Here is a 24,981-nt window from a genome sequence, read left to right as displayed (position 1 = left end):
TCGCCCGTGGAAAGTCCCGTTCGTCCCGTTCCAATGACGACGCGGGTTCGCCTTGGTGACCGCGTCTTCTGTTTTTGAGCCGGTTCGGCGTCGTGCCGCAGGTGCCGCGTCCACTTGCCCAAGCTTCCAAGACCGGGGTGGTCGTCATGAGGCACGACGTTCTGACGCGGCTCTGCGGAGCCCTAGAGACAGCGGCAGGCACAACTTCACAAACTAAGTGTTTCTGGCGAGACCGTTCCGGCGTTTTTCGTTTCCTCTGTAGCCAGGCGTCCTTGGGGGCAGAGAGGCTCCCGACTCCCGCCTTTACCAAAACCAGAGATGCTGACGCTCCTGTCGTGGCCACCTCGCGCGTCTGTACCCGACAGTCGGAACCCGGGGAAAGCGGTTTACTGCAGTGGTCCGGGAACACAGGAAACACACCAAGTTGCAGAAATGTTTACAGCGCTGACACTTCCACGTGTTCCATTTCACGGCTCTCACCGGCGGCCAGGAGCCTAGACTCTGAGGATCGGTATGCAACAAAAAAGAAAGGATTGCGAGGCAGGCGTTCTGAATGCGATTATGAGCCACCTTCAACGCGCGAGTGGAGTGCACAGACAGTGCCCGAGGCGTTCTGCCTACTGGGGTCGGGAGGCAGTCTCGCGCCGCCGTCATTTGGGCCATTCTTTTCCGCAGGTGGTAGGAGGTTTCTCCACAGCAGGTTGCGCGTCGGTTTTCAGAAGTCAGATCAGGAAAAAGACAAACACAACGTTAGAGTATTCTCGACGCACATGGGCCGGCAGAGAGCAGAGATGGAGAAGACACGTCGGAGGGAAGGGCTCGTGGAGGAGGGATTCGGAGAGGCGGAAGTGACCGGAAGAAGGGAGTCGGTCAGAGCCGCCGAAAGGCAGGAGAGGTCTGACGGCACAGAGGACGCTCTGTGGCGCAAGGAGGCAGACAGTTTGTCTGAGGAGGCTCGCAAGCTTCAGTGCCTCTACCACAGCAGGAGTTCCTATCTTTGGGACGAGAAGCAGACACTCCGGCCACGCTTACCTGCGTGGTTGCGACAAAACTGCGACGAGGATAGGGAAGGAGAGAAAAGAGTTAAACCCAGGAAGGCGGATGGAGCTGCAGTCTGCGTCATCCTTGTCAACCTCGGCAGTCCCTCGGCGCCGACGTATACTGAGCTGTGGAAGTACCTGAATCGTAAGCGCGGAGAGAACTGCATGTGAAAATGGGACATGAAGGAGAATTGGTTTCCCTGGGCCTTCGAAGAGGAGCCGAGAAACAGTATCTCGTCTTTCCATCTGGTGTCTGTTTCTGACCGTGTGGTCGGTCTCGGCAGAGAAATTCCGCATTTCCTCGCTGGTGCCTGTGTTGAAGAGCGCCTTGCACGTCCTGAAATGCCACGACAAATGAGGTATTGCTGCCGCCTACTATCTTTGCCCGAGTTAGACCAGCCAGCGTCTTGCGCTCGTTTGAGCGACTCTCGACTCTTTCTCCTTTAGAAAGACTGGCTTTTTGAAAAACGCATGCACGGTCTACCCTCTCATCTGCCAGCCTCGTGTCTCTTGCTTCTTTCTGTCTTTTATTTTCTGTTCTCGAGTCTATCTGTTGCTCAAGCCAGGTTCGACCGCGATGGCGCTAAAGCGTCTTACAGCTGCATGTGCCTTTGCTTCTTTCAGAAGAACGCACTTGTTTCGTCTTTCTGTCGCCTGTCATTGCAGAATTTCTTGGTGATCCACGCGTTGTCGAGCTTCCCTCCTTCCTTTGGTCTTTCATTCGCTACTTGTTCATTCTTCCTTTCCGGAGCTGTACGTACAAACCAAAGTGGTCAGCAACACGCGTCTGGATGATGGTAGAACGTTGTCTTCTCTTTATAAGCCACAGTCGCCTTCCGCAGAGTGTCTTATTTTTCTTTCTGTCTTGAAGAGCTGCGCTGACGATCCACGGCGTGGGGCAAACTCAGGCTCTTGCGAGGCTCTCTTGCGTCTCCTAATTCCAGAAGGTTCTTCACGTGCCTGGCCGTTGATACATAGCCACCCACTCGCGGGCACCTTACAACAGTAAATATATATATATATATATTCATGTATATGAGTGCTTGCGGGCCTACAATAGGGTCCATGTTTTCCTGTATTTGGTGCAAGGTATATATATATACATACATACATACATACATACATACATATATCTGCAGACATAAAGTAGTGTCAGTGTCTTCCTGTGTCTGGAAAGAAGCATATAAGCATATATATATATATAGGTATTAGTGTATGAGATGCTTCTAGAGGTTAGAATGGCTTGATGTATTTCATGAAACCAGCAATATCAGTATGTCTTCGGATATGAGGTCGTCACGAGAAACGTTTCCCTCGCGTTAGCAGGGACTTGGGTAGCTCCTAAACTGAAATCGTTCGACGCAGTGGCAAGGAAGTGCCACCTTGGCAGACATTTGCAGGCTCCTCGTCTCTATGTTTGTGAACCGGTTTTCTCATCCCCGTCATTCCCCCTCATACAAGCAGTCAAGCTTCTCTTTTTCTGCATGCAGATGCCTCCGCGCAAAAGTATCAATCAATCTGGAACTTCGACCCCGGCTTTAAGTTGTGTGCTTCTCAGTCGCACGTGAACAAGTCTTCTTCGCTTCAGTCTCGGGTCCTTGGGGGCGCCCAGACTGAGGCAGTCCGTCAGACACAAGTGCAGGCAGTTCAGCCCATCCCTGAGGAACCGTGTACAGTTTCAACTTCTGCTGAGGTCGAGGCGAGGAAAGCGAAGGACAGGAGGGGAGGAAAGAACTCGATAATGTATGCGGAACGCTCAGCAAAGGATGCAACTCAGAGGGCGCAAGCCCCTTTTTCGTCTCTTGAAACAGAGGACAAGAACACAGTTTACCCTGTCTCAGGATCCAGTGGATTTGGGAGCTCACGTGATTCCCGGATTGCGACTAGCGACATGCATCAGGGAGAGCGAGACTTCTCAGGCGCTCCCGCGCCTCTCGTGCGTATTACAGAGTGTCTCCGAAGCAAGGTTCAGGCGAGGTTCGACACCCTGCTCTTGCACCTCAGCGAACGGGAGAGGCGGGGAAAACGGGACGCTCGGTACGATGAGAACTGTCTGGAACGCGGAGACAGTTCCAGGCACAGAGGTGAAAATCTATTTTCTCTGGACAGGGACAAGAGAGGGGAGGCGCTGTCGAAGGCGGGTGCTCGATGCCCACCTGGACATGCACGGGAACAAAGCAAAGGAGACACCCGCGAAGACCCCTTCCTTTACCCAGAGTCGGGCGAGACTCAGGCGAGTGCGTGCAGTTTGGCTGGTAACAGTGACAGACACTCTTTTCTGGAAAGGAGTGACTATGATGCTGCGCGGCGTCTGCAGCCTGCAGTTCGTGTCCTGATGGCCATGAGGTACGGCGAGCCCTCCCTTCCTTCCGTCCTTCGGGAAGCTCGAAAAGGCGGCTGTCGGAAGCTTTTGATTCTTCCGCTGTATCCGCAGTCCGCCGCTTCGACCACCTCCTCCGTGTATGACGCCGCTATGCAGGAAATCATGAAATGGCGGTAAGGACAGTTTTTCTGCACCCTTTCACACAGAGAGAAAAGGAAGGGCACGGACTGTTTTGTGCTGTAGACGTTTCCACAGGTAAATACCGGAAATATGTATCTGTATATTTTAACATATTTGTTTGGATATTTATGCGTTCATCTCCGTGTTGTGGGGATCGCATAGGTCTCTGCCACCATTCTTGGCATTCACTGTATAGACATACATTTCCACATCGGTATGTGTATGTGTAACTAAATTTATAACTGTATAACACTTGATCTTTTTTCTTTGTCCTTACGTCCATGTTACTAGCGTTAGTCTGCACAAAGGACTCAGCCACTCCCTGATATTTTGTGTTTCCTTTTCGCTTAGGGTGATGCCTGACTTGCGCCTTCTCAGTGGATACGCGGACCACCCGGCGTATATCGCTGCTCTCGCCGCCACTGTCCGACGGTTCTGGGAAGCGAAGGAAACCGCAAAGAACGCACGCTCTGAATCTTCTGGTGCTCGAGGCCGTGGCGAAAAACTTATTTTTTCTTTCCACGGCATTCCCCTCAACACAGGGAGACAGGCCGGAGAAATTTACCAGTGTCTCTGTGCCAAAACCGCACGTCTCACTGCCGAACAGCTGCAGCTGAAAGTAAGAAAGCAGCGGACAAACATGCGAGGGGGGAAGCGCGAGAAGCTACCAACGATGGCAGGGGGTCTGGAAAAGGTAACGAGGGAAATGTAGAACTTGGGTTCGGTGTGCAAAGGCCTTCCAGTTTTAAACCTGTAGTCCAACTCCCAGTGTATCCCCTCGAGAGAAAGGGAGTTCATAGAAACTAAGAATTTATTTTGTAATGGGTAACAGGACTCCAGCTTCCGTTTCACCAAAGGATGAGAAGCCAGGTGATCTAGAGAGTACAACAACGCCACATGAAACCGAACCTGCGGTAGTTAGACGAGCTATAAATCGGCAGACATTCTCGAGTTTTTCGTGCGTTCCGGTGCTTTTCTTCTCTCCCAGCCGGAGGAGTTTGAAGTGGCTTTTCAGTCACGCTTCGGTCCCGCCGAGTGGACTCAGCCGTACATGGATAAGGTACGTGCAATTCCCTTGCGTGTTCGTCATTCCGGGTTTCTTGTGTTATGCACAAAAGACGCGGCACACGAGTGAAGATGCGTGTGTTGGGGAAGCAGTTTGTCTTTCCATCTGGTGGATGCTTCCTTGTCGCCCATGGCTGGAAAGATGTCGTCAGGGAAGGTTCACCCGCAAGAACACACCCGAAGCTTCGGTAGTTCTACTGGATAAAGGGGAAGAGGTGTATTCGTGTTTGAGGCGGTTGGGGCTCGTGAAACTCATTCTTTCATGTAGAAAGTAGAACCGAATCTCTGGAAGAACAAGTGGTTTTTCTCTGGCACGTCTATGACCGCGCTCTTCCGGTCAGGATGCGACGATGTAGTGGCGATCGCGCGTGGGTGGTTCTGCTGCTGCAGATCCGAGAGAAATTATTCGTTTCAATCTCGAGGCCTGTGAAGCAGAAATGTAGTTAATAAGGCTCGCAACTTGTGGACGAAAACGCCCTGGAAATCTGCGTCTGTGCAGCGCCTTGAGGCTCTGGCAGTCGCCGGGTACCGTTTCGTGGATGTTGTGATGCCCGGCTTCGCGACGGACTGTCTGGAGACAATTGAGGAGATGGCTAGTGTCTACCGCGGAAAATTTCTCGAACTCACAGTAGGTCACTTGATGTTTCTCTTTCCAAAGCGAGTGTCTGTTGTGGATAATTCAGCCACACCTCTTCACTCACCCCTGCTGTCTCTTTGTCTCATGCGCCGTCGAATTCTCACTGTATCTCCTCATGGGGGTCAGAAGAGTGACGGTGCAAAACTAGAACTAGGTGGAACCTGTGGAGTAAAAAAGCTCAGATCTTCAGGCTAATTTGCGTTCCCTTCAATCTAGCGTTGGCATTTTCGTTCGTGTCGCGTAACCACGTTTCTCCCTTCCGTTTTGCCGGATTCCTTGTTCCTGGTGTCTTTTCTGGCATCTATTCGCTCAAGAGTCTCAATTGTGTTTGTCCGCATTTCCTTCATTTCCTTGGTTCACTGACGATGCGGTGGGTCAACGGCCTAAAAACGAAACAGTGTGCCAGGCAACTGATGCCCACTGCTTCAAAAGACAGTTACAATGCATGTCAATCTGCTTCTGCAGAGAGGTAGTGTGAAAGAAAATGTGGATGTCTGTTGCGACGTTTCCGCGGCAATCGGGGATCTGCAGCATGCGAGCTTCCACGAGTATCACGAGGTCGCTTTTAACCCTACATGTGGCCTTCGGTGAATTGATTTTTCGTTCACCTGGAATAGAGTTCGAGTATCGCCGAGCATGAATGTTTTCGTCTACCAGATCCATGTTCTGGTGTACCTAGGCGTTTGGGGGGAGAGCTTCGAGTATGCTAAGATCCTTTGACTTCGCTGCTTTGTTCTTGTTCACGGTGTCTTGGCAGTTCAGGCCACTTGCCGTCCGTGAGTTCCACCGTACGTTTATCTGGGTGTCTTTCTTCAGCACGGCGAAGGTGAACTACGGGTGCTTCCCTGCTTGAATGCGAGCGAGGAGGCGACAGCGGCGGTGTTTGCCATTGCGAGGGAGCAAATGACGGACTGGCTAAAACTGATGGTGCCGCTGGAAGGGGAAAAAAACCCTTGAGCAGAATGGGCCGACAGAGTGCAGAAACACTCGTTCAGGATGTGAGTTGGTAGTCTTTCTTTTACAAATACTTTGTAGAAAAAGCTTGTAAATAGGCCTGTCTGAGAGGTGCAAGACGGGGCTCGACCCCCACCAACAACTGATCTGTAGGTGGACACTACTTCCGCTCTTATGTACATTTGACTGTGTTTCTCACGAACTAACGCGACAAAAGTCGAACAGATAGATGACACCGATGGTTTATTAAGGGTTTTCATCGTGCAAATTCGCAGGCATTTGCACACCGCTGCAGAAATAACTGAAGAGTCCGAGCTTACGCAGCTGGGATAAACCAGTGACGAGCACAATTCCTCGCAAAAGGCCTGTGGTCGAACACTGGAACATGGCCGTGACCGGATCGTTTTCACAACGGCTCTCAGCGCGTTTCTCAGTTTTGGGTCAACGTTTTCTTGGGCATCACCGGCAAATCGCATGCTGAGTCGATCGACTCTCATTTTCCTGGTGGCAGCGGCAAATCCAGTCAGTAGACAGGCGTGTTTGCAATAGCCGTGTTTTTTTCGGGCAGTCTGAAGCGTGAAGTTTTTCTTTGGACTTTCGAGTCAGAAGTTCTTGATTTCCACGGACATTTTGTATCTCAGACGGCGCGTTCGTGCTCACGGGCAGTCCTGATGTGAACGGCAGTGTCTGTTGATCTGGGAACTTGTGTTCGTGCCAGGCGTGCTCCGCTGTCAAGAGGTGCTGCATTGTTGTCTCCCTCTAGGGGTTCATTGACTTCATTTAGAATGAGACTGAGAATTCCCTAGCGTTTCCGTTTTGTATCCGTTTCATGGCATGCACTGACGAGACGTGCTCGAGCATCTTGTGGTTTCTCGTTCACTCACTTGCACGATTTGAATTAACTTTCTAAATCCTTTCGGTCTTCACATGCGATGCCGATGGGGTGGTTTTCGTGCAAACCGTTTTGCAAACTTTCGGAGGTTGGCTCCCCGACTACCCAACTCGGTTTTAACGTCGCGACGAACAGCAGATGCCCCTTGTGCAGACACAGTGGCAATGCAAAACCCGAATGTTGCCTAGCCTTCGCATCGCAGGCATGAGTGCTGCACTGGTCACAGCCAGCTCTCAATTTGATCCTTGGCTTTTTGATCTGCTAAGTGGCATTGAAGGAATTATGGAGCCGGTCTGAGAGACTCACAAGTCTGTCCTCTTCACGCGAGCTGACGATCAGCCACGCCAGTTCTCGTTACGACGGTGAAGCAGATGCATTGGGTACTGTATTGTGTGTTTGTTTTAGTTGGTTCCAGAGGGGCCAGTATTTCTTAGAACGTAAATTGAAAGAATGAAATCTATTGGAGGCCCCCTATGGCCAGACAGCTGCACGTCTTGGGCAAGTTGAAGGACAGAGAAATTATTTCTCCCGAAAGCCTAGCTGCATTTGCTACATGACTGACAACGTCATTTGTACCATTTCCACAGACGATACGAATCTGCCTCCGTCCGTGTTTTTTGCTAAATATTACTCGCTATTGACTTGCGAGTAAACGCGGGCTTTTCCTCGACCGCTTTAGGTTGGGGGGAAGGTACGAGTGAAAGTTGGCGAGGCGTCAGATGTTACATAAACGTCATCCTGCTGAATGTACAGGATTCAAAATCCAGGCTACGGTTGTCACGTGTTTTTTCTCTCAAATTTGATGCACCGGTTTTCGAAAGACGACTCAGTTGCCTTTAACCTATTCTCAGAGCAAACATATCCAAGCGAAGGTGGCTTTAACGAACAGTCGCACTGCGTGTCACCAGGAGCCGAGGCCGAATCGTGAAATCCCCAACATTAGTCTCGTCTGCCATTGTATACGCGAGAGGGGACGCGAAACATTCCTGTGGCTTGTGCCGTCGCCTGCCATAGACACTAAAGTGGCCGTCATTTCTCTGCAACTGTGCCTGTGCCTCCATGACGTTCGCCTGCCCCAGAAAAACAACAGGGGCACAAGCGGCAGAATCCAAAGAGTTCTGTGTTCTTGCGGCAAGAGGTTATGCTCCCGCCTGCGGATCGAAACGACGGGGTAGCAGATAGATTGGTCCTTCCTACGTAAATGCCTCAATTGTCTAGCGCCACATCTGTCTCTTTCGAATGAAACGACGGCGCATTCAGTAAGTACGCGTTTCAGACGTCTACAAACTTAGCCTTCGCATCGCTCGGCGGCAGAAAATAAATGGTGAAGAAGAGCTTTCGGATGATGTGTAGGCTAGCGGATGCCTGTTGACTGGAACACCAAATCGTTTCTGTATTTCTGCAAACGGGGGAAGAGAGTTGGGGAACCCCCCGTTGTTCCGGTATCGCACAAGTGGTAGGGCCGCATACCACCGGCAAAAAAGGAGCATTGCTCCGATGTTTTTTTGCGTCTACTTGCTCTTGGATTCCCTCTGAGTAAGTCGTCATTAAGAAGTAAAGGACGCCACGTTTTGAAGAGGAAATGGCCGGTCGGCCTGCACACGCATGGTTTCTGCGAGCGCGGACAATATTTTCAGTGCTCTGGCCCCGAGGAAGCGCGGTGTCTTGAGGAAGACAAGCTCCGCGCGGCGGCCTTGCTCGGAGGCCGTGGTAGAGCCGGAGACGGATTCTTCGGGGTACGGTCCCAAACACTAGATCTTTTTTTGCGGCGTTGATGTGGAGCAGTTTCGCTTTCTATTCCCCTTTATCTTAAAGGGTTTCCGTTTCGTCTTACCTTTTCGGTGTCTGCGCCCGTTCGTACCAGCTAGCCACTGCCACGCCCTCGTCAAAATGAGGAGCTCAGTAGGGCAGTCTCGTCTGCCGCTCAAGTTTTTCCTTGCGCCGTTCTCGGTGAAAAATTCGGTTTTCGCCCTCTTTTTCGTGTTCGCTCTTGTCTGCGTCTCCGGTCTGTCTTGGGAAGATGCTGAGGACGGCGCAGCGTGGGACTCAGTCTCGAACGATTCGGACGACAGCTTCGCGAAAGGGTCTGACTTCGGGGAAGTCAAGTTGGGCAGCGCAGGCCAACGGCAGCTCCTCAGTCAGCTCCAGAACGAGTTGGGCGGTGAATTCGAGGACGCAGACGTGAGTATGCTCCAGAGGGATCACGGAATCCACGGAGAGGAAGCCGGTTTGTTCCGCAAGGCTGTTCCGGGCTTGGACGACCCAGCTGAAGACGATGAAGCCGACGGCGAAAGTGCCTCGGATGAGGCAGAAGCCGACTCTGACGTCTTGGCGGACGACGAAGAAGGGACATCCCTCATCGAAAATGCGAGTGAGGAAGACACAGACAACTCCGAGGCAGACAGTCAACAGGAGGATGACAGTGTGGGAGAGGATTCCTTTCTCCAGCAGGAGGGCGAGGACTCCGAGGAAGAAAGAGCAGTCGAGGACCCGTATGCTGCCGCCGAACCCTCTTATCTTGAAGAGGACAACACTGTTGACGACAGCGCGGCGGAGGATTATGCCCCTGCTTCGTTTGTCCAGATCGGCAGTGGAGAGAGAAAAATCCGGGCGCACATGCATCTTGACAGCCGCCAAGTTGCCCCCGAAAGATTCGCGCATGCGTTCAACCAGGATCATGTCAGACTTCTGGACCAGACCGCCGTCGAGGACGAACTTCTCGATGAGGCCGCCCCGGGCGGAGGCGGTGAGTGCGCAGACTTGTTGCACGAGAACACGAACAGAAACCCAAATGATGTGGGAGTGCGATGACTTTGGGTGGGATTCGCGAACATGCATAGCATGGAAACAGTCTGAATCAGACGCTGCGTTCCAATAGGGCATGCAATACGAAGCAGGTAACTTCTGAAGCGGGACTCCCCGTTAAACAGTATAAAATGGGATTCGTCGGCTCTGTAGGCGAACTTTTCTGGCGAGTTGGATATCGCATTAGTTTTGGAAGAACGACTGTTGGACCTCCATTCTAGGTTGGTACAAAAAAGTTTTCCTACGCTCCGAACGGAGCGGATTCTAACAACTCCTCTCTTCCGCACTTTCCATCTGTGTTTCCAGCGAGCGCCGTAGTCTCCCCCATCGACGAAAACCCTGCAGAGATGGAAAGCACCATCTCCGAGGGCGAAGCAGGTTCTGCGGTGGCGGCTCCTGAACAAGGTATCCAGCCAGAGGCAGAATTTGCTACCGCCAGCGAAGAACCACGTCCCCTGGAACCTGTCGACCCCGAAATGGCAGCTCAGCAGCCGCAACTGCCTCAAGAAGCTATGCCAACTGAGAATGCGGACCTTCTTGGAAACCAGCCCAGAATGCGCAATGCTCTCGAACCCTCTGCCAAGGTCCTCGAACCGGAAACCCTGGAAGGGTCACCTGCTCTCGTCCCGCCGGCAGAGACTGAAGAGGGGACAGCCGCCCAAATTGCGGAGGAAATGAGCAAGCAGGATCAGGGCATGCAGGAAGCCAGGCCTCAAGAAGTTCTCAGTAAGCAATGGGTTCTTCGATATTGAATTCGATAATGCCTCATTTATAGTGCCGACAAGGTTTATAGTCATGTTATTGTCGGTGCTTCCTTGGGGTTCTTTAACAATGATTTGTAAGGCTCTCTAGTTCCCTATTTGAACCAGCATTATTGTGTCAGAGAGCGCCGGAAAATACTGTGAAATAACGTCTGCGGAAAGAAGACAGACGAGACACTACTGAAGTACACTTGGGTTTGTTGTGGGTGTGACTGCAGCACGACACACCTGGCAAGATATGGAGAGAACTGGTACGTGAACACACGACACAGACATGATTTACGGGTGGAAAGAGCGGAGCGCTTCAGTCGTAGAAGCCTCCTGTGCTGTCAGCATTATATTATACATTGTACTTGCTGTGGTACTATCAAGTCTCTTCCAAGTATATTTCATGGTCAACCTAAAATCCACATTTCTTATTGACGCTTACCTGTCAATATACAATCATCCAAAATATATTTGTGGGCCACATTTCGCTGTTGATGTGCGCTGTGGTATGCATCTGTAGAGGACCTACGAAAGAACGACGTCCCGGGTAAGCGTTCGGCGATAGTAGATTCAGGAGGCAGTGCCGACGTAGAAGCAACGATCCAAACTCAGAAGGTATTTTAATCTCTTATCTCGACTGCAACTGGTTGTCTGTTGTCTGTTCTGTTGGAACATGCAGCTGCAGTGGCGAATTCCGGCAGCCAGATCATCACGGCTGCGTCGTCCGTCGCCCTTGCTGGTCTACTGGTCGCAGGACAGCTTTTGTTCAGCGTGGGCATGTACTGAGAATAATATTCTTGCTTCGTGGAATATTGTTGCTACCTGAAAGTTAAACTATTTTCGCTGTGAATGTGGGGGGGGTTCGCCGACTGTGTTCCCGCCCAACATTCGTGGTTAATGAGTTTTGTCCCATCGTGCATTGCGACGCTCAACCACACTTCTATTTTGGGGGGGCATCTTAGGTAATATGCTAAGGTTATTTTCTGCGTCGCTGAACTCTGGTCTTGCAAAAGAAGCTAACTCTTTTCCGGCATAACTTCGTTTTTGGTGTCAAAAGTACGCCATTGCGTGAGACGGCACGAAAGTCTCCCGAGAAAGTCCCGCTACTCGGCGAATTGCTACTCAAGCGATAACGGTGGAACGTCTATCTGAACCACAGACTAGTCGTCTTTTTGTACCCCATATCAAATTGTGGTTACGCGTTAAGACGTTCTGAGGTCGCTCCTTGCAGATTTCTCCTCACGTTTTGTGTCTGGTGGCGAATTTACGCCCCCGGTCCACGACCGCGATGCTAGTTCGGGGAAGTCACACGCCGCCTTAAACGCTGATTCACGCATTCAGTTTTCAGCAGTGACAACTGGTGGCGGTCCTTATTGTTTCACTATGCTGCTGGAGAGGTGCTGACTTTGAAAAAGTGTTGCCATCTGCACAGAATACACTCTCCGGAAGAAAATGCTTCCTACAAAAAAACTTGACACTACCCTAAGCAGTGCAACAAGGTTCTTGTTGAAAGTGGCAATATAACTGTTAGTGACAACAAAGAGCGCTGCTCAAATTCGTTTTTTCACTGTTGGTGCAGATGCCCGGGCGCACGAATATAATGAACACCGTAAATTAAGGCGCTAGTCATCGTGTGCAAGATGATTGGTAGTTGTTGGGTTCTTGCCTCGTTGGAGTTGCAAGCACTATGAGGTTTGGGGCTGAGAAGCAGCTGGAGTTTGTTTACTGCATCCCACTTTTTCCCCTGGTGCGGTTGCTGCTAGTTGCGTGTAAGTAGATATGTTCATTCTGCCTTCCACGGTTTTTCCGTATGGGGTTCGCACACGCCTTCAAAAGCATATACTCAAGCCTGGAAGGTTGATGTTTGTTATCGGTTATGTAGCCGGGTCTGGTTTGGTTATCCATCACAGTTGTTTTGGATTTTACCAGTTAGCCGTATTATTTTAGCTGATGCAATTACAAGACTCAGCAACCTATAGCGTGCAGTCGAGGGCAGACACGAAAATGCGTTGTCAGTGACTTGGTTCGGCTTATTGCCGGTTATTCAGTTTTGACTGACATGCAATGAGTGAAAGAACGACGTTTGTTCTATCGAAGTGCCGTGCGCTCAAAAAACAGTTCCTTGTTGCTAGCCTTAAGTAGTTCTTCGTTATAGAGCACTCTGCCGAAGTAAATAGAGACTTGTTTTCAAATTTGACTAAATGCTGGTGCTTCGAACTATACATGTGTACGTGTAGTTGCACAGGCACTTCGTTTTGCAGTGTTTCCCGTAGTACGTTGGCGCTGAAATTGTCGGACGAGACCTGCGGCCTCATTCTTTCCCTCTTTGTCAAGACGGTCGCCCAAGACGTGATTTTGCACCGCAGTTTAGTGATTTGGTGCTTTGTAGTCTCCATATGTTCCATGTCCGTATTTTGTTTTGATTCGCGTATTCTCATTGTTCCAACGATTTGTCAGCTCACTCTCCTCATGAATCCGTCTGGATGTGTGCGACGAGGGGCGGCAGCAGCTTTTTTCGTGACACTCTTTGCTTGTACGGCTGCTCCCACAAATGGTAAGGATTGCTGTCATCCCATGTTTTCGCAGGGAGATCTGAGACAATTGCAGTGCCCCTAAACTCGCTTAACAGTCGCATATCTTTGTCGAGCCACGAGCTTGGATATCACGATGCTTGGTAGTTAGGAACGGTGTCATTGGGAGCAGACGTGTTTCTATCGCGTGCAGAATTTCCACCCCTGCTGTCATTTTCTGCCCGCACATACGTGTATTTTTAAGACTCTGAGATAGTCGTGTATCGTCAGTGAACTGATAAGGTTACATATATGTATAGAACTGGCACATTTACATGTTAATTACCAGTACACTGCTCGTGTATACGTAGGTGTATGCATATTAGACACATAATAGTCACGCACGCCTGTGTGTGCCTGAACTCATGCGAGAATGAAGGGAGACAGAGGTGCACACAGAGGAAGAGAGGTGAGGAGATACACCTGGAAATGGAAGAGATGGAGACAGAAAGATATAACATCAGGGAAAGATAAAGAGACACAGAGATATGGTAGCCCTGCTTTCACACGAGAGGTCCTCCGGTCTCAGCAGATAGAGACTTGAAATACTGCTCTTCATTCCAACATCCGAGCGTTACATGTCACTTATAGTCACTGGCAGTCTGGTTATACATACACGTCCAATAAACAGTGCTATAGAATCCCAAAAATGGTAAATGCGGCAGATCTCACACGCCAAACACCGTCTTCGCCATTTGAGAACAATAACGGAGTGTTCGCGTGTCAAAGAAAGACCACCCATATCGTCATACGAAATGACTGCTTCTGCCACCAACAGAGGACCTTCGCGGTACGTAAAGCAACAGTCTCGTGTTTTTTTACGTGGGTTCCAACTTTTTCCTTCCTTTTTCTGGACGCTTTTGCACTTTCTTTTCCTGTGTATTTTCGTATTAGCAAACTCTCGGGCAGGTTCAGTGGCTGCCGCGTGGGCAGCCCACAAATACAAAAGCGCAGAGGCTTTCACGGGCCGCATGGACCTGCTCGTGGCAGACAAAGCGGCTGGATTAGTGGAGGATGCGGAGATGATCCGGGCTGTGGAGCAGTTCCTCACAGATGCCCACGACCAGATTTTCCGTGGTGACGCTGCAACGCGGGATGAAAGTTGGAAAGGTACTCGGTACGCTGATGTCGAACTGGAAGATATTCTATTGGAGAGGATATCTCATGTTTCCAACGAAGACTTTGACCGCATCCTTGTTGAGTTCATTGAGGCGATCGGCATAGTCCCGAAGGCTATGTTAATTCGCGCCGGAGTCGAAAAGTACCTGGCCTACCTCTGCCATCAACAACTGCTGACAGAGTGCCCTCTCAAACGAGATTTACCTCGAAGGCAACGAACTGCAGAACATAGTCCAGATTTCGTCCCCCCGTCACCTAAAGCAGCGGACGACCTCTCTGTAAACCGGTCACCAGCTCGCATGGGTAATAACCCTCTGCCAGCGGGCCCCAAGAAACAAGTTCAAAACTCGCGCACCGCTTCTCATGGACGGGCCAGGAGTTCTTCCTTAAACGAAATTGTGTCATTCCCCTCCCCTGCGGCTTTGGATCCCGTTGCTGGCTCGCCGAGAAAGAGTTTGACCATCGGATCATTTCCGCCCCAGCCTGCGGCGGCAGAGACAGCCGTGACTCCAACAAAAACCGAACGACAATACAGCCCGTCGTCTAGCCCTACTGACCCGCCGGCACGTGGACGACGGAGAGCACCTCCTTATCCCACGTACTACCCCGTCCCTCCCGACACAAATGCCCCTCCATATCCTCTCCATCCTCCACCGCTTGCGCCCAACAAGCAGGCACATGACCGACCCCCGAGGCCGCCGGATCCTCGTGCACGTCAAGGGCCACAGCCTTCCGGGGAAGAGCGCACGGACCGTGAGGCTTCCTCGGATTTTTCGGAGAAAACAGAAAACGCACCTCGTGACTCAAATAGCCACCGCAGAGAGGCAGGAGCACAATCTGAAGCACAGCTTCGATACCCCTATCCTCCTGGCACCTGGGATTTTCCTCCGCCCCCTCTGGATTTCGGTCCACCGCCTTTTGGGGCTCCGTATTACGACCCAGCTTTTGCTTCGGCGTATGATTATTTTGCTCCCTTTGATCCCCGTGGTACAACTCCTGGCGCTTACTACAACGAACGGACAAACTCCACCCAGCCGGGACCGCCCCTGACGGAAGGCAGAAATCAACCTGCTCCCTACCGCCCACGGTCTCGGCCGCCGCCAGGCATTGGTCCTCAGAGGTCACGAGGGCAGTTTGCTCCTCCTGGAACCCAAGAGAAGCGGGGAAAGACACCGCAGGAAGATTTCTCAACTTATCGTTCTAGAGCGTCAAGTCCTGTTCCGCCGGCTCCTGGTTCCCCCCAAACGCCATTGCAGTCGCCTGGTGTGAACAACGAGCCACAGTCTTCACCGGCTAAGCCTGCGACCGACCCTTCCCCGACAGTCACACCCGGTAACGTTTCCGGGTTACTCCCTTCAAATCACGTTCCTCATGTCCCAGTGGAAACTTACTATGCTCGCCCCGACACCACCCCTGAGGTAGACCAGCGAGAGGCCGAGAGGCATGCCAGCCCACTGCCTTATGAATATCGAATCGAAAGTGGAGCTGCGGCAGGTGATGGCGTTATCCCGGCGGAGTCTCCGATGGAAAGACCCAGGGCCACACCCGGATTGTCCCTGGCACAGCCAACACGTCCGCCTGTTGGTGTCTTCCCCGCAGCGCGCGATATGACATCGGGTTTCCCTTCACCGGAAACCGAATGGCTGCCGGCTCGAACCCAAAGACGCCGCCCGAGTAGCACAACGACAAGCACTGTACCGATCCCATTTGACGATTTCCACACGACACGACCTGTGCGATTCACGAGGCCGTCCCAGTATCTCCCGCCCGAACGGCGGTCCATAGGGAAAATTAGGGAGGGTGCTAATTCCGTTTCTTCACCTCAGGGGAACGGTCGGTCAGCACAAATACCTGAATCCGATTCAGGTGACTACAGCGGGTCGAATAACGCTCCAGAGATGTCCGCAAACACTGCGAGGTTTGACTCTGCCGACAGGCACATCGGCCCGGTCCCTACAGCTAGCAGGACGAGTTCGGAAAATTTTCCTGTTGCTCTCCGCTCTGATCCAACGCAAACAGCCACGCGACCGCCACCACAATACACGCGTCCTCCAGGTTATACTCCTCCGGATGCTCGACCGCCGGGACCTACCAATCCTTCGCCTCCGCCGTCGTCGCCCGACCCGTGGCCTTACCCTTCTCCTCCAGGTGGGCAGCCTTACCCCCCGCCGTACTATCCCCCAGGCGTGCCTCCGGACTATCCTCCAAAGTGGCAGTATCCTCCGGGCTACCCAGCACTTCCTTACCCCTCACCCAAGTATCCTTCGCCGCCTACGATTCCTTTTCCACCGAGCACTACAACGACGACGCGGAGGCCTGTGAGATATACTCGGCCACCGACGTATGTGCCTCCTGATGAGTCGCCGCGGCCGGGACCGAGTCATCCACCGGAACCGAATCCGCCACGTAGACCCCCAGCGCAGCCGTATCCGCCTCAACCTCGGCCGCCCTACTACCCTCCTCCGTTTCCGCCCTTTGACAGCGAAGCGCCTTCGGCAAGTTTCGAGGGGCAACCTCGCCCGAGATTTTCACAGCCTCCGCAGACTGCTGCCCTGGAGGATCTGCCGCCTCCAACACCGCCGCGGCCAGCAAGCAAAGAGCGTCCGCGTTTCCCAGCCCCGTTTGTCAGCGGTTCAGGGCCATCCAAAGAGACAATTCCCGAAGATACCATCCCCCCCGAGGACACAGTCCTTCTGGAAACGCGTGGAAACCGCCTGACGAGGCCAAGTGGAGAGCAAAGAGGACCACGCGCGGAAGAGCTGCTCGAAGCGAGAAGTGAGAGGTATGCTCGCAGTCGTCTTGAATACGAAGTTGAGATGGCAATGGAGGAAAGGCAGGCGCAGTATGGACAATTGGGGCCGGAGGATCGGCGATATTTTGACAACTCACGATCTACCCGAGGGGATGCTCCTCCAACTCGGGTCGGTCCCGGCCTTCCGGTTGATTTTCAGGAAGAAAGACCCAGGGGAGGCGCAAGAAGACCCGAAGAGTCACCCAGACCCGAGTTAATGACTCCGAGGAACGTGCCTCGTTCCGCTCCTCGCCCTCCTCCAGGCACTTCAAGGGAGAGAGACTGGGGGGGGCCGATTCTTGGGGTTCACCGGCAGACCAAAAGCTTTCCGGATAGAGAGTATGCCGCATACAGCGTTCTGGAGGGGAGAAGCGCTGGTCCGCTTTCCGGAGAAGAAGGTTTCTCAACAGAATGCCTCGAGTGCTCCTCGGAGACGTTCTTCGAAAACGACTTCGATTCTGAGTATGCGTCGAGTGAAGAACTTGACAGCTTCGAAGGAGGAATCTATCTGCCAGCCCCACAGGCGATTCCGCGCAGAAGAAGTCCAGGTAACACACCACGAGGACCAACGCCGCCCCCCGTTCTTCCTCAATTTAGCTCACCACTCCCCGCTCGAGGCCCTCCAGGTGATCCTTTTCCGATGCGTCCGCCAGAAAAAACCGAATTTCCTCGGAGTGCACCGGAACCTCCGGACGAAGTACCGCTTCCAGAGCGGGCGCCGCAAAGAGCCCAACGTCCTCCTCCCTTTGAAATCCGTCGTCCCGTGGGCGTCTTACCATCGTCCTCGGGTTTCGAAACTGGAGAAAGATCCCTTCCCCCAGCGCCTCCGACGCAACCTGTGCCTCTCCGCGCAGAACGGAAGGAAACGTATGAGAGGTCGACGGGGAGGAAAGGGGTCCTCGGCGACACCGAGACAGAGTGGATAGACAGGGGGGAAGAACGAGATGAGTTTGAAGACGCACGAGCCATCTCACTGCCTTCACGTACCGCGGCAATCCGAACACCGCCGCTGCCCCCACTGGAGAATCAAAACGCTCGAAATCGAGACGAACTAGAAGGCGTTCCGGTTCTTGTGAGAGAGCGACAAGCTCGAGCTCCTGCGCCTATACCTGCCTCCTCAGCCCCTTCTCCTCCGCCTCAGACGCGGTACGAAAACAGTCCACAGCGCTTGCCTCCTGACTTGGCATGGACGGGGAAAGAGGAGACCAGAGAGTTTGACGGAAAACGAACAGGACTCCAAGTAGAAAGAGTAAGTGTAATCAATGGCCAAACCGTGAGACCTACTCCTGCTATGCAGCGTCCTCCTCAGCCTCCTGTACCTTCTTTTCAAGGTGTTCCGATGCCACAGTTCGAAAAGTCTGCAACGGAGGCGCCTTTGCTTCGGGCTGTCGAGAATTCTCCAGAGTTGGACTCGCCCCCAAAGATAGCTGTTCGAGGGGACCTCTCCGGTGGAGGGTACCTTCTGGACCCAGTTCGCGCCAGACACGAGATTCAGTTAGACGCTAGCAAAAGCGCGGGTTTTGGTGATAGGGGAAACCCGACTTCGTCCTCCATTTTCACCAAGGACGCAGAAGTCTCTGCACGGCCAGTCGATCGAACTGGTGGCAAGCCTTTACTCGCGCTGCCGCCGAGGGGCAGGCGACCGGAGGAACCCGGACCGTTAGAAAAAGCCAAGGATTCACTTTTCCTTCTTGGGGAGATCGAAGAAAGCGACGTACCCCCTTCATTTCCGGTATCTCGAGACCAAGGCGGGTTTGTACAAGCGGCAAAAACAGTGGGGGGACATGCACCGTTCGCGGTTTCTGAAAAGGGCCAAGAATTTAAAACGGTGCTCACTCCCCTTCGCCTGCCACCCCCACCTCTCGCTGCAGACAGTGCTCCTTACACTCGCACGAAGATGGTAGCGCAAGTCCGATCTCCTGAGAAAGGTGGCATCGAGTTCGAGCAAATGAGCAACACCAAAGGACCGCTCCTCGCTAGCCCCCCACGCGTGCAGGCAGTCGTTGTCAGTGGAGGTCCGAAGAGAAAAAAGAACCAGAGGTGGTAGTTGGACTACTGTTTTAGATCTTCGACGTCAGGGAAATCTGGGATCGTTCTCGGCATAACGTAAGAGCAGAAAGAGAAGACGACTCTCAGTTGGACTACGGGTTTAGCTTTCGGAGGTGCAAAAGGAAAGGTCGACTGCTATCTAAACACAACGATTACCGCAGCAGTGGCTGCGACGAGTCTGTTAGTGGACAGTACGTCAAGAACGACGTATCGGGGTTAGGTTCGCGAGAATCGCCGACACCAAGTCAGATGTCGTGTTGCGGGGAAGTGCCACGACACGGCGGAGAATTCGACGACGGGGATGATGCAAAAGAAAAAGGTGCAAGAGTTAGACGCGACTTCAGAAGGTAGACAGCGTCGCCCGCGGAGAATCAGAAGAATGCACGAAAGTCGATGCCGGAGAACCAGTCGTTCTCAGGTGGCACTGAATGAGAAAAAACAGATTGTGTACTGACACGGCGAAAAGGGTGAAAAGATTTTGGAGCAGAGGAAAACAAACGCAGCGAACGAGGAAAAGAAAGAGAAAGGCTGGTACCGGATTCGAGAGCGGGTTCCGCGATCCAGCTGATATGCAGAAAGACCCGCTCGGAATTTGACGCTTCAGACGAAAGTGCTTCCTTTTCGCACAGCGCCCGACAGACGTGGCTCGTTTGCTTGTTGCTTCTGCGTTTCATGATTGAGTCGCCTTCATTTTCGTTCCCGGCTTTGCTGGCATCTTCGTCGTTGACACTTTTGGGTCTTTCGCGTCTTGTCCAAAGCAGAGTGGAGAGCCTCACGCTCGTCCTTGCTCAGCATCAGAAAGTCCGGGCACTGCTGGAGGACCCAAGTGTGGAGACGCTTGTCACAGAATTTTATTTGGCTTTTCAACGTTTCCGATCTTGCAGACAAATCGATTTCAGCCGTGCGCGAGAAACTGCGCTGGATGTCTATTGAACACAGCGACCTCCAACGAGCATTTGCTCAGGCACTTACACGGTCGGCGGGGGGAACCCAAGGTCGTCTTATATGCATACACACAGAATAAAGTGAACACTCACGCACTCATCCTACGCATTTTCCTATAAGCATGTCGAGAGTTCTGTATGTATGTGGGGTGCTGACATATATATAGATGTCGATGGTGTGGTACAAATCTGTTATTGGATATATAAAATTATATATATATATATATATGTATCAAATATGCGTACAGTTCTTCGCACTCGGGTACGTCTACGACGGGTTAGCTTTGCGGAGACGCTGTATTCTGTTAGACTGCTTAAGACTGAGAAAAACATCTTGAAACTACATGCATGCATGCCTGTTCGGAATTCGACTTATCTATCAATATCCGCTAATTGCTGTGGGAGTTAGTTTGGAAATTTTGAAGCTGGAAGGAAACCCACGACCGCTGAACAATAGCGAAAGAAACCGATGAAGACACTACTGTGTCCCTTTCGCATGCTGCAGCTGAAAGTAGAAACTGTTCCAAAGAGAGGCCGAAGTCGCATGGATCAGCGGGATAGAGAACGCGAGCGCGTCCTGGAGGGACGCGGTGTTTGTTGCTCTGCATATCGTATGCATGAACTCCCAATTGGAGTCTTTGGAACAAACACTGAACATTCGAAGCGGTCTCCGCCGGGTGGCGAGAGAGAAACAGACTGCCTTTAAAAGGAGGAAACGCAGACTTCGGAAGCGGCTGCGCGGGAACGATCCGAAAGCAAATCTGCGGCTAAAACAATCCTGTTGACTAGAATCTCCATTTGGCGTTCGTCGCTCTCACTAGAAGGTGGTCATGTACAGATGAGGAGAAACGGCATTTAGGCGAGGTATCTCCACCAAGTGTTACAGTCCCTGAGAAAGGGCAGAGAACGGCTGCTACACTCAGCTCCCACAAAAAAGGTGAGAACCCCGCAAGAAGACTTGTCTCTCCGAAACCTTGAAAGCTTAAGAAAAACATTCGAATGGTCGCATACACCTCGAACACGGCGAGAGAAAAGAACCTGTGTCTACTGTTACTGCATGAACAATTTTCCTCGGGCACCTCATGCAGGAAACCACAGCCGAGACACCTGCAAAATATGAATCCGATCGACACGACGCCCCACCTGTTTCCCGAGACACACTGCCAGATTTCTGTATTTTTCCCCACAACATCTTTCAACAGTTTTTCAACGAGAACCAAGGTAGCCCTTGAAGGACGCATCTCCCTTCGAGTGCGGAGCGCTAGCGTTCCTTGAACACACACCCGTTGTCTTCATGATTCCTAGTCTCCAGCATAAATGTTGCCTCGTTACACGCACAGTGTGTTCGAAAGGACCGCAAAGTTGCATGCAGATTAGTCCATCTCGCTGTACATAAATACATATATATATGCATATATATATACACGTACTACGTGCATAGGCACATGGAGAGGACGCGTTTCGACCGCAGACCTGACGGGCGTCGTCAAGAGACAAGAACCTGCAGCCTGCTACTGATGGTAGCGAACAAGCACGGGGTAGAGAGACTCAAAAACGTGATTCACCTCACTCAAGCTTTTGCATCCCGTAATCACAACCTTGCCACTTACAAACACCAACAGCACCGCCTTCAGAGACGCCGTCGGGTTGTACCGATACACCAAACCTGCACACACAAAAGGAACAAAGTGCACGCTACCTGTGAGACACAAGTACAGCAATATATATATATATATATATATATTTATACGCAGCTGTCCTGAAGAGTGTAACTCAAAGTGTAAACGTCGAAACAGACGATGTCATCGCTTGTAAAAAGAAACACCGATATCCATATCGACACACACCTGTACGTTATACATACATACATACATTTTTACACAGACATATACATATCTATGTTTATATGTACAACTCTCCTGGAATTCTGTCTCACCTGAAAACAGTTCGGGTTCGTAGCTGGAGAATTCTTTATGTTCAAAGGCGAGGCCTTCTAGACGCACGGGCACTCCGCAGTCTGCACTGGCGACAACGTTTTCGATTTTGAAGTCCCGCAGGCACAGTTTCTTCGTTCGTTTGTTTTTCTCTGCCTCAAGAAGCACCAAGCTCTCGCTGTTTGGGCCGGCTGGACAAACGGTCGACTCTCCGCAGCGCTCGGAGATATCGGAGGTCCCGTTCTCAGAGCATGCAGGAAGTGCCAAAGCAGGCTGGTTTTCCAAGCTCGGCGCCTTCGTGCTGCCTCCACAGTACGCAAATGTCAACATTCTTGCTGTAAGACGCGCCGCGCGCTCCGCCTCAGTGTCGCTTCTCGCCCCCGTGATGATCAACCGGCCTGAGGTGCACATACACCGCAAACCCAGGACGCATCCGACGCGCGCGTTCTTTCGAGAAAGAGAGGAAACGCTGAAGGCAGAAACGGCCTCGGTGTGAGAGACCCCCGAGCAATCTTCTTTCAGGAATCTGACTTTTGACGCTTTGGCTTACTCGTCGAGATATCAAAAAAACATGAAAAATTGCTATATATACATATATACATATGTATATATATATATATATATACCGTTCGAAGGCGTGAGGGGACACTGTTCATGCAAGTCATCCTGAATATATGAGTGAAATCTTGTGCAGCCTGGCATCTGAGAACAGCGCCTGTATTTGTGGTCCCCTCCTCTCTCTCGATATCCACTTAAACCTGTATTACCGCATTATTTCCTGTATTACCGCATTAAGACTGCACACTTCCGTTTTCTCTGCGGGCAGGAACCCACCGAGCGCCTGCAACCTCTGTGCTTCGTCCCCGTGGAGACGCTCGTTTTCCTACAGTCGCGAGAGATGCATCGTTATTGATAGTTGATTGACATGCTTATGACACACATCCTGACACACCACTGGTTCCGGACTTGCCCGTATTCATGTCTGCTTTGACACTGCAGTCGCGAGCATCGTTAGGCAAGTACACACAAACGGCGAGTCCGGCAGGAAGGAGAGTTCGCCAGAGGCACTAGGAAATGGGAGGTCGCGTTCGTTCTTGGGAAGACGACTGGTGCGATCTCGGCAGCAATTCTCGCGTTAAAACTACGCTTTACTAACACAATAGAACAAGGTTCACTCTTCCACAGAAGATGCATGTTTCTTGAGGAGTCGCATTGCGCCCCGTTGACCTTTCTCTCACCGGATCTGAAGACGAGAACAGTGCACTTCGGGTTTCGGAGTCGAACGATGCATGCATTGATTTTTCTCGGATTATACTCGGCGAATCTGCAGCTGATGGCGAGGTGTCGCAAGTCGAGCTTGACTTCCTGTTTCCAGTTCGCGTCTAATGCCGCAGAACTCCAGGTCACCCGCGCCGACGCAACCACATTCTGGACCTCTGGAACTGTCGGCGGACTGAAGAGCGGCGGCATCGACGCACGAATTTCCTCTTTGCTGAGGACAGAAATGCGCTCTTCTCTCTGCTCGATCTGAGTCGCATGGGTCGGAGCGAGTGCCAAGAGACTCTCGGCAGAAAGCGCAGGCAATGCCGCGACTGACGAAGAACCTGAGGGAGGAGCCGCAGCAGCGGAAGCTGACGAAGACGAAGAAGAGGAAGGCGAGCGGGAAGCGCAAGAGAACGAAGAAGAAGACAAGGGAGAGGGAGAGGGGGAACCTGCAGAGGAAGAAGAAGCTGCAGGAGAAGGTAAGTCGCTCGCGGTGCGACTTGGATGTGTGGGCGTGGAGGGGAAGGGAGAGGCAGAGGCTTCGTTTGCATCTCTAGAAGGCGAAGAGGAGGTGACGGTTTCGACGGCGTTTGTGTGAGACGAGTCGAGCAAGTTGCCGACTTCCGGAGCGATCGAAGAAGAGGCCAGCAACGACTCAATCAGCGCCGCATCTGTTTCGAAAGTCAGAGAAGCGAAGTCAGTGGCGGAACCCAAACCAGACTCCAAGAGAAGCAGACCGTCTGCGTCGTCATTCTCGCGCGCCTGAACCGCAGCGGAGTTGTCGAGGTCCTCCTCGCTTTCCGGCCGTCTCCCCTCCCCCGGCAGAACAGAAGAAGCAAAAGAACAAGCTCCTGTGGCAGAGGCAGGCCTGGAAGAAGGGGAGAGTGGAGGTGGGGAGGGACCTGTCGCGTTGCTTTCGACGTCAGCGAAGTCAGCGAAGCTCGAGGCTTCTTCTGGGAAGGCTTCGACCTGACACTTTCGCCGCTTGCAGGAAGTCTCTTCTTGGACTGAGAGTGGCACGACGGGGCGACGCGACTGCCTCGCCTCTGCTGTCTCGTCGTCCTCAGTTGTCATCCTGACGGTAATCAGCCTCAGACGCGCCGTCCCAAAAAGAAGAGCAAGGGTGCTCTGTAGCGGAGAGAGAAGAAACCGGGCCTCGTGCTTCACGGGCGGGAGCTCTGGTGCACCAAGAAAAGAGACGCACGGAGAGAAGAAGGTCGCAGAGACAAAGGGGAACTCGCCTCCGCGACTTGGACCTCTTCTTCACGACTGAACAGGCATGCTCTGTGCCGCCCAGTCACATTCGACACGAAGAGACGAGAACTGCAGGTGGAAGAAGCGTCTGACTCAGATGATTTCTACAGCGAAAAACGTTCAAAGAGACAGAGCGAACCCGGTCCTGGGAGAAGACTCAAAGAGCGTCAGGAGTTCTGCTCCCAAAGAAAAGAACACCACGGCCAGAGACTAGAGACGAGCAGCGACTCAAACTTTCCTGATGCCATGTCCAACTGGTCTTCTCCTCTCTCTCTCCACGACCAGCTCAGTTATCAAAGAGCTTGCGGATCGACTGAAGCAGCACCGAAAAGGCAGGGCTTCTTCGCCGGAAACCTCTCGAGTTTTTTTGCGGCCCCGAAGAGAGGGCAGCGGAAAGCGACAGGAAACTGTG

At 52.2% G+C, this 24,981-nt stretch overlaps 4 protein-coding genes across 4 annotated transcripts; 3 read left to right on the top strand and 1 right to left on the bottom strand.

Annotated features, from left to right (window-relative positions):
- Positions 1–146: 146 nt before the first annotated feature.
- On the top strand, positions 147–6,472 carry TGME49_258650 (protoheme ferro-lyase, putative; the record flags this gene model as incomplete). The annotated part of the gene is made up of 7 exons (XM_018781190.1): positions 147–1,185; positions 1,707–1,793; positions 2,531–3,536; positions 3,895–4,162; positions 4,532–4,603; positions 5,108–5,236; positions 6,062–6,472. The coding sequence occupies 7 exons, from the start codon at positions 147–149 to the stop codon at positions 6,200–6,202; spliced, it is 2,742 nt and encodes a 913-aa protein (XP_018637025.1). The 3' UTR covers positions 6,203–6,472.
- Positions 6,473–8,841: 2,369 nt separating this feature from the next.
- On the top strand, positions 8,842–11,899 carry ROP6 (rhoptry protein ROP6). Its single transcript, XM_002365039.1, has 5 exons — positions 8,842–9,837; positions 10,203–10,622; positions 10,876–10,908; positions 11,166–11,192; positions 11,325–11,899. The coding sequence occupies exons 1-5, from the start codon at positions 8,982–8,984 to the stop codon at positions 11,429–11,431; spliced, it is 1,443 nt and encodes a 480-aa protein (XP_002365080.1). The 5' UTR covers positions 8,842–8,981; the 3' UTR covers positions 11,432–11,899.
- Positions 11,900–12,332: 433 nt separating this feature from the next.
- On the top strand, positions 12,333–19,172 carry TGME49_258670 (hypothetical protein; the record flags this gene model as incomplete). The annotated part of the gene is made up of 2 exons (XM_002365040.1): positions 12,333–12,414; positions 14,110–19,172. The coding sequence occupies 2 exons, from the start codon at positions 12,333–12,335 to the stop codon at positions 19,170–19,172; spliced, it is 5,145 nt and encodes a 1,714-aa protein (XP_002365081.1).
- Positions 19,173–20,717: 1,545 nt separating this feature from the next.
- On the bottom strand, positions 20,718–24,389 carry TBP2 (TATA-box binding protein TBP2; the record flags this gene model as incomplete). The annotated part of the gene is made up of 3 exons (XM_002365041.1): positions 20,718–21,784; positions 22,055–22,450; positions 23,291–24,389. 3 exons carry the CDS (start codon positions 24,387–24,389, stop codon positions 21,630–21,632), a joined length of 1,650 nt encoding a protein of 549 aa, XP_002365082.1. The 3' UTR covers positions 20,718–21,629.
- Between the last annotated feature and the right edge of the window lie 592 nt (positions 24,390–24,981).

Source organism: Toxoplasma gondii, chromosome VIIb, assembly GCF_000006565.2.
Source record: "Toxoplasma gondii ME49 chromosome VIIb, whole genome shotgun sequence".
In the NCBI taxonomy this organism is placed as follows: Eukaryota; Apicomplexa; class Conoidasida; order Eucoccidiorida; family Sarcocystidae; genus Toxoplasma; species Toxoplasma gondii.
The sequence above is the reverse complement of the archived record's forward strand: the minus strand, read 5'-3'. Positions and strand labels throughout refer to the sequence as shown.

Bases quoted from the DNA above. Each gene is read 5' to 3' on its own strand.
- ROP6 (XM_002365039.1), top strand. From the start codon at position 8,982: ATGAGGAGCTCAGTAGGGCAGTCTCGTCTGCCGCTCAAGTTTTTCCTT. The intron at 9,838-10,202 runs GTGAGTGCGCAG...CTGTGTTTCCAG, and splicing joins GGCCGCCCCGGGCGGAGGCG to CGAGCGCCGTAGTCTCCCCC. The intron at 10,623-10,875 runs GTAAGCAATGGG...GTGTGACTGCAG, and splicing joins CAGGCCTCAAGAAGTTCTCA to CACGACACACCTGGCAAGAT.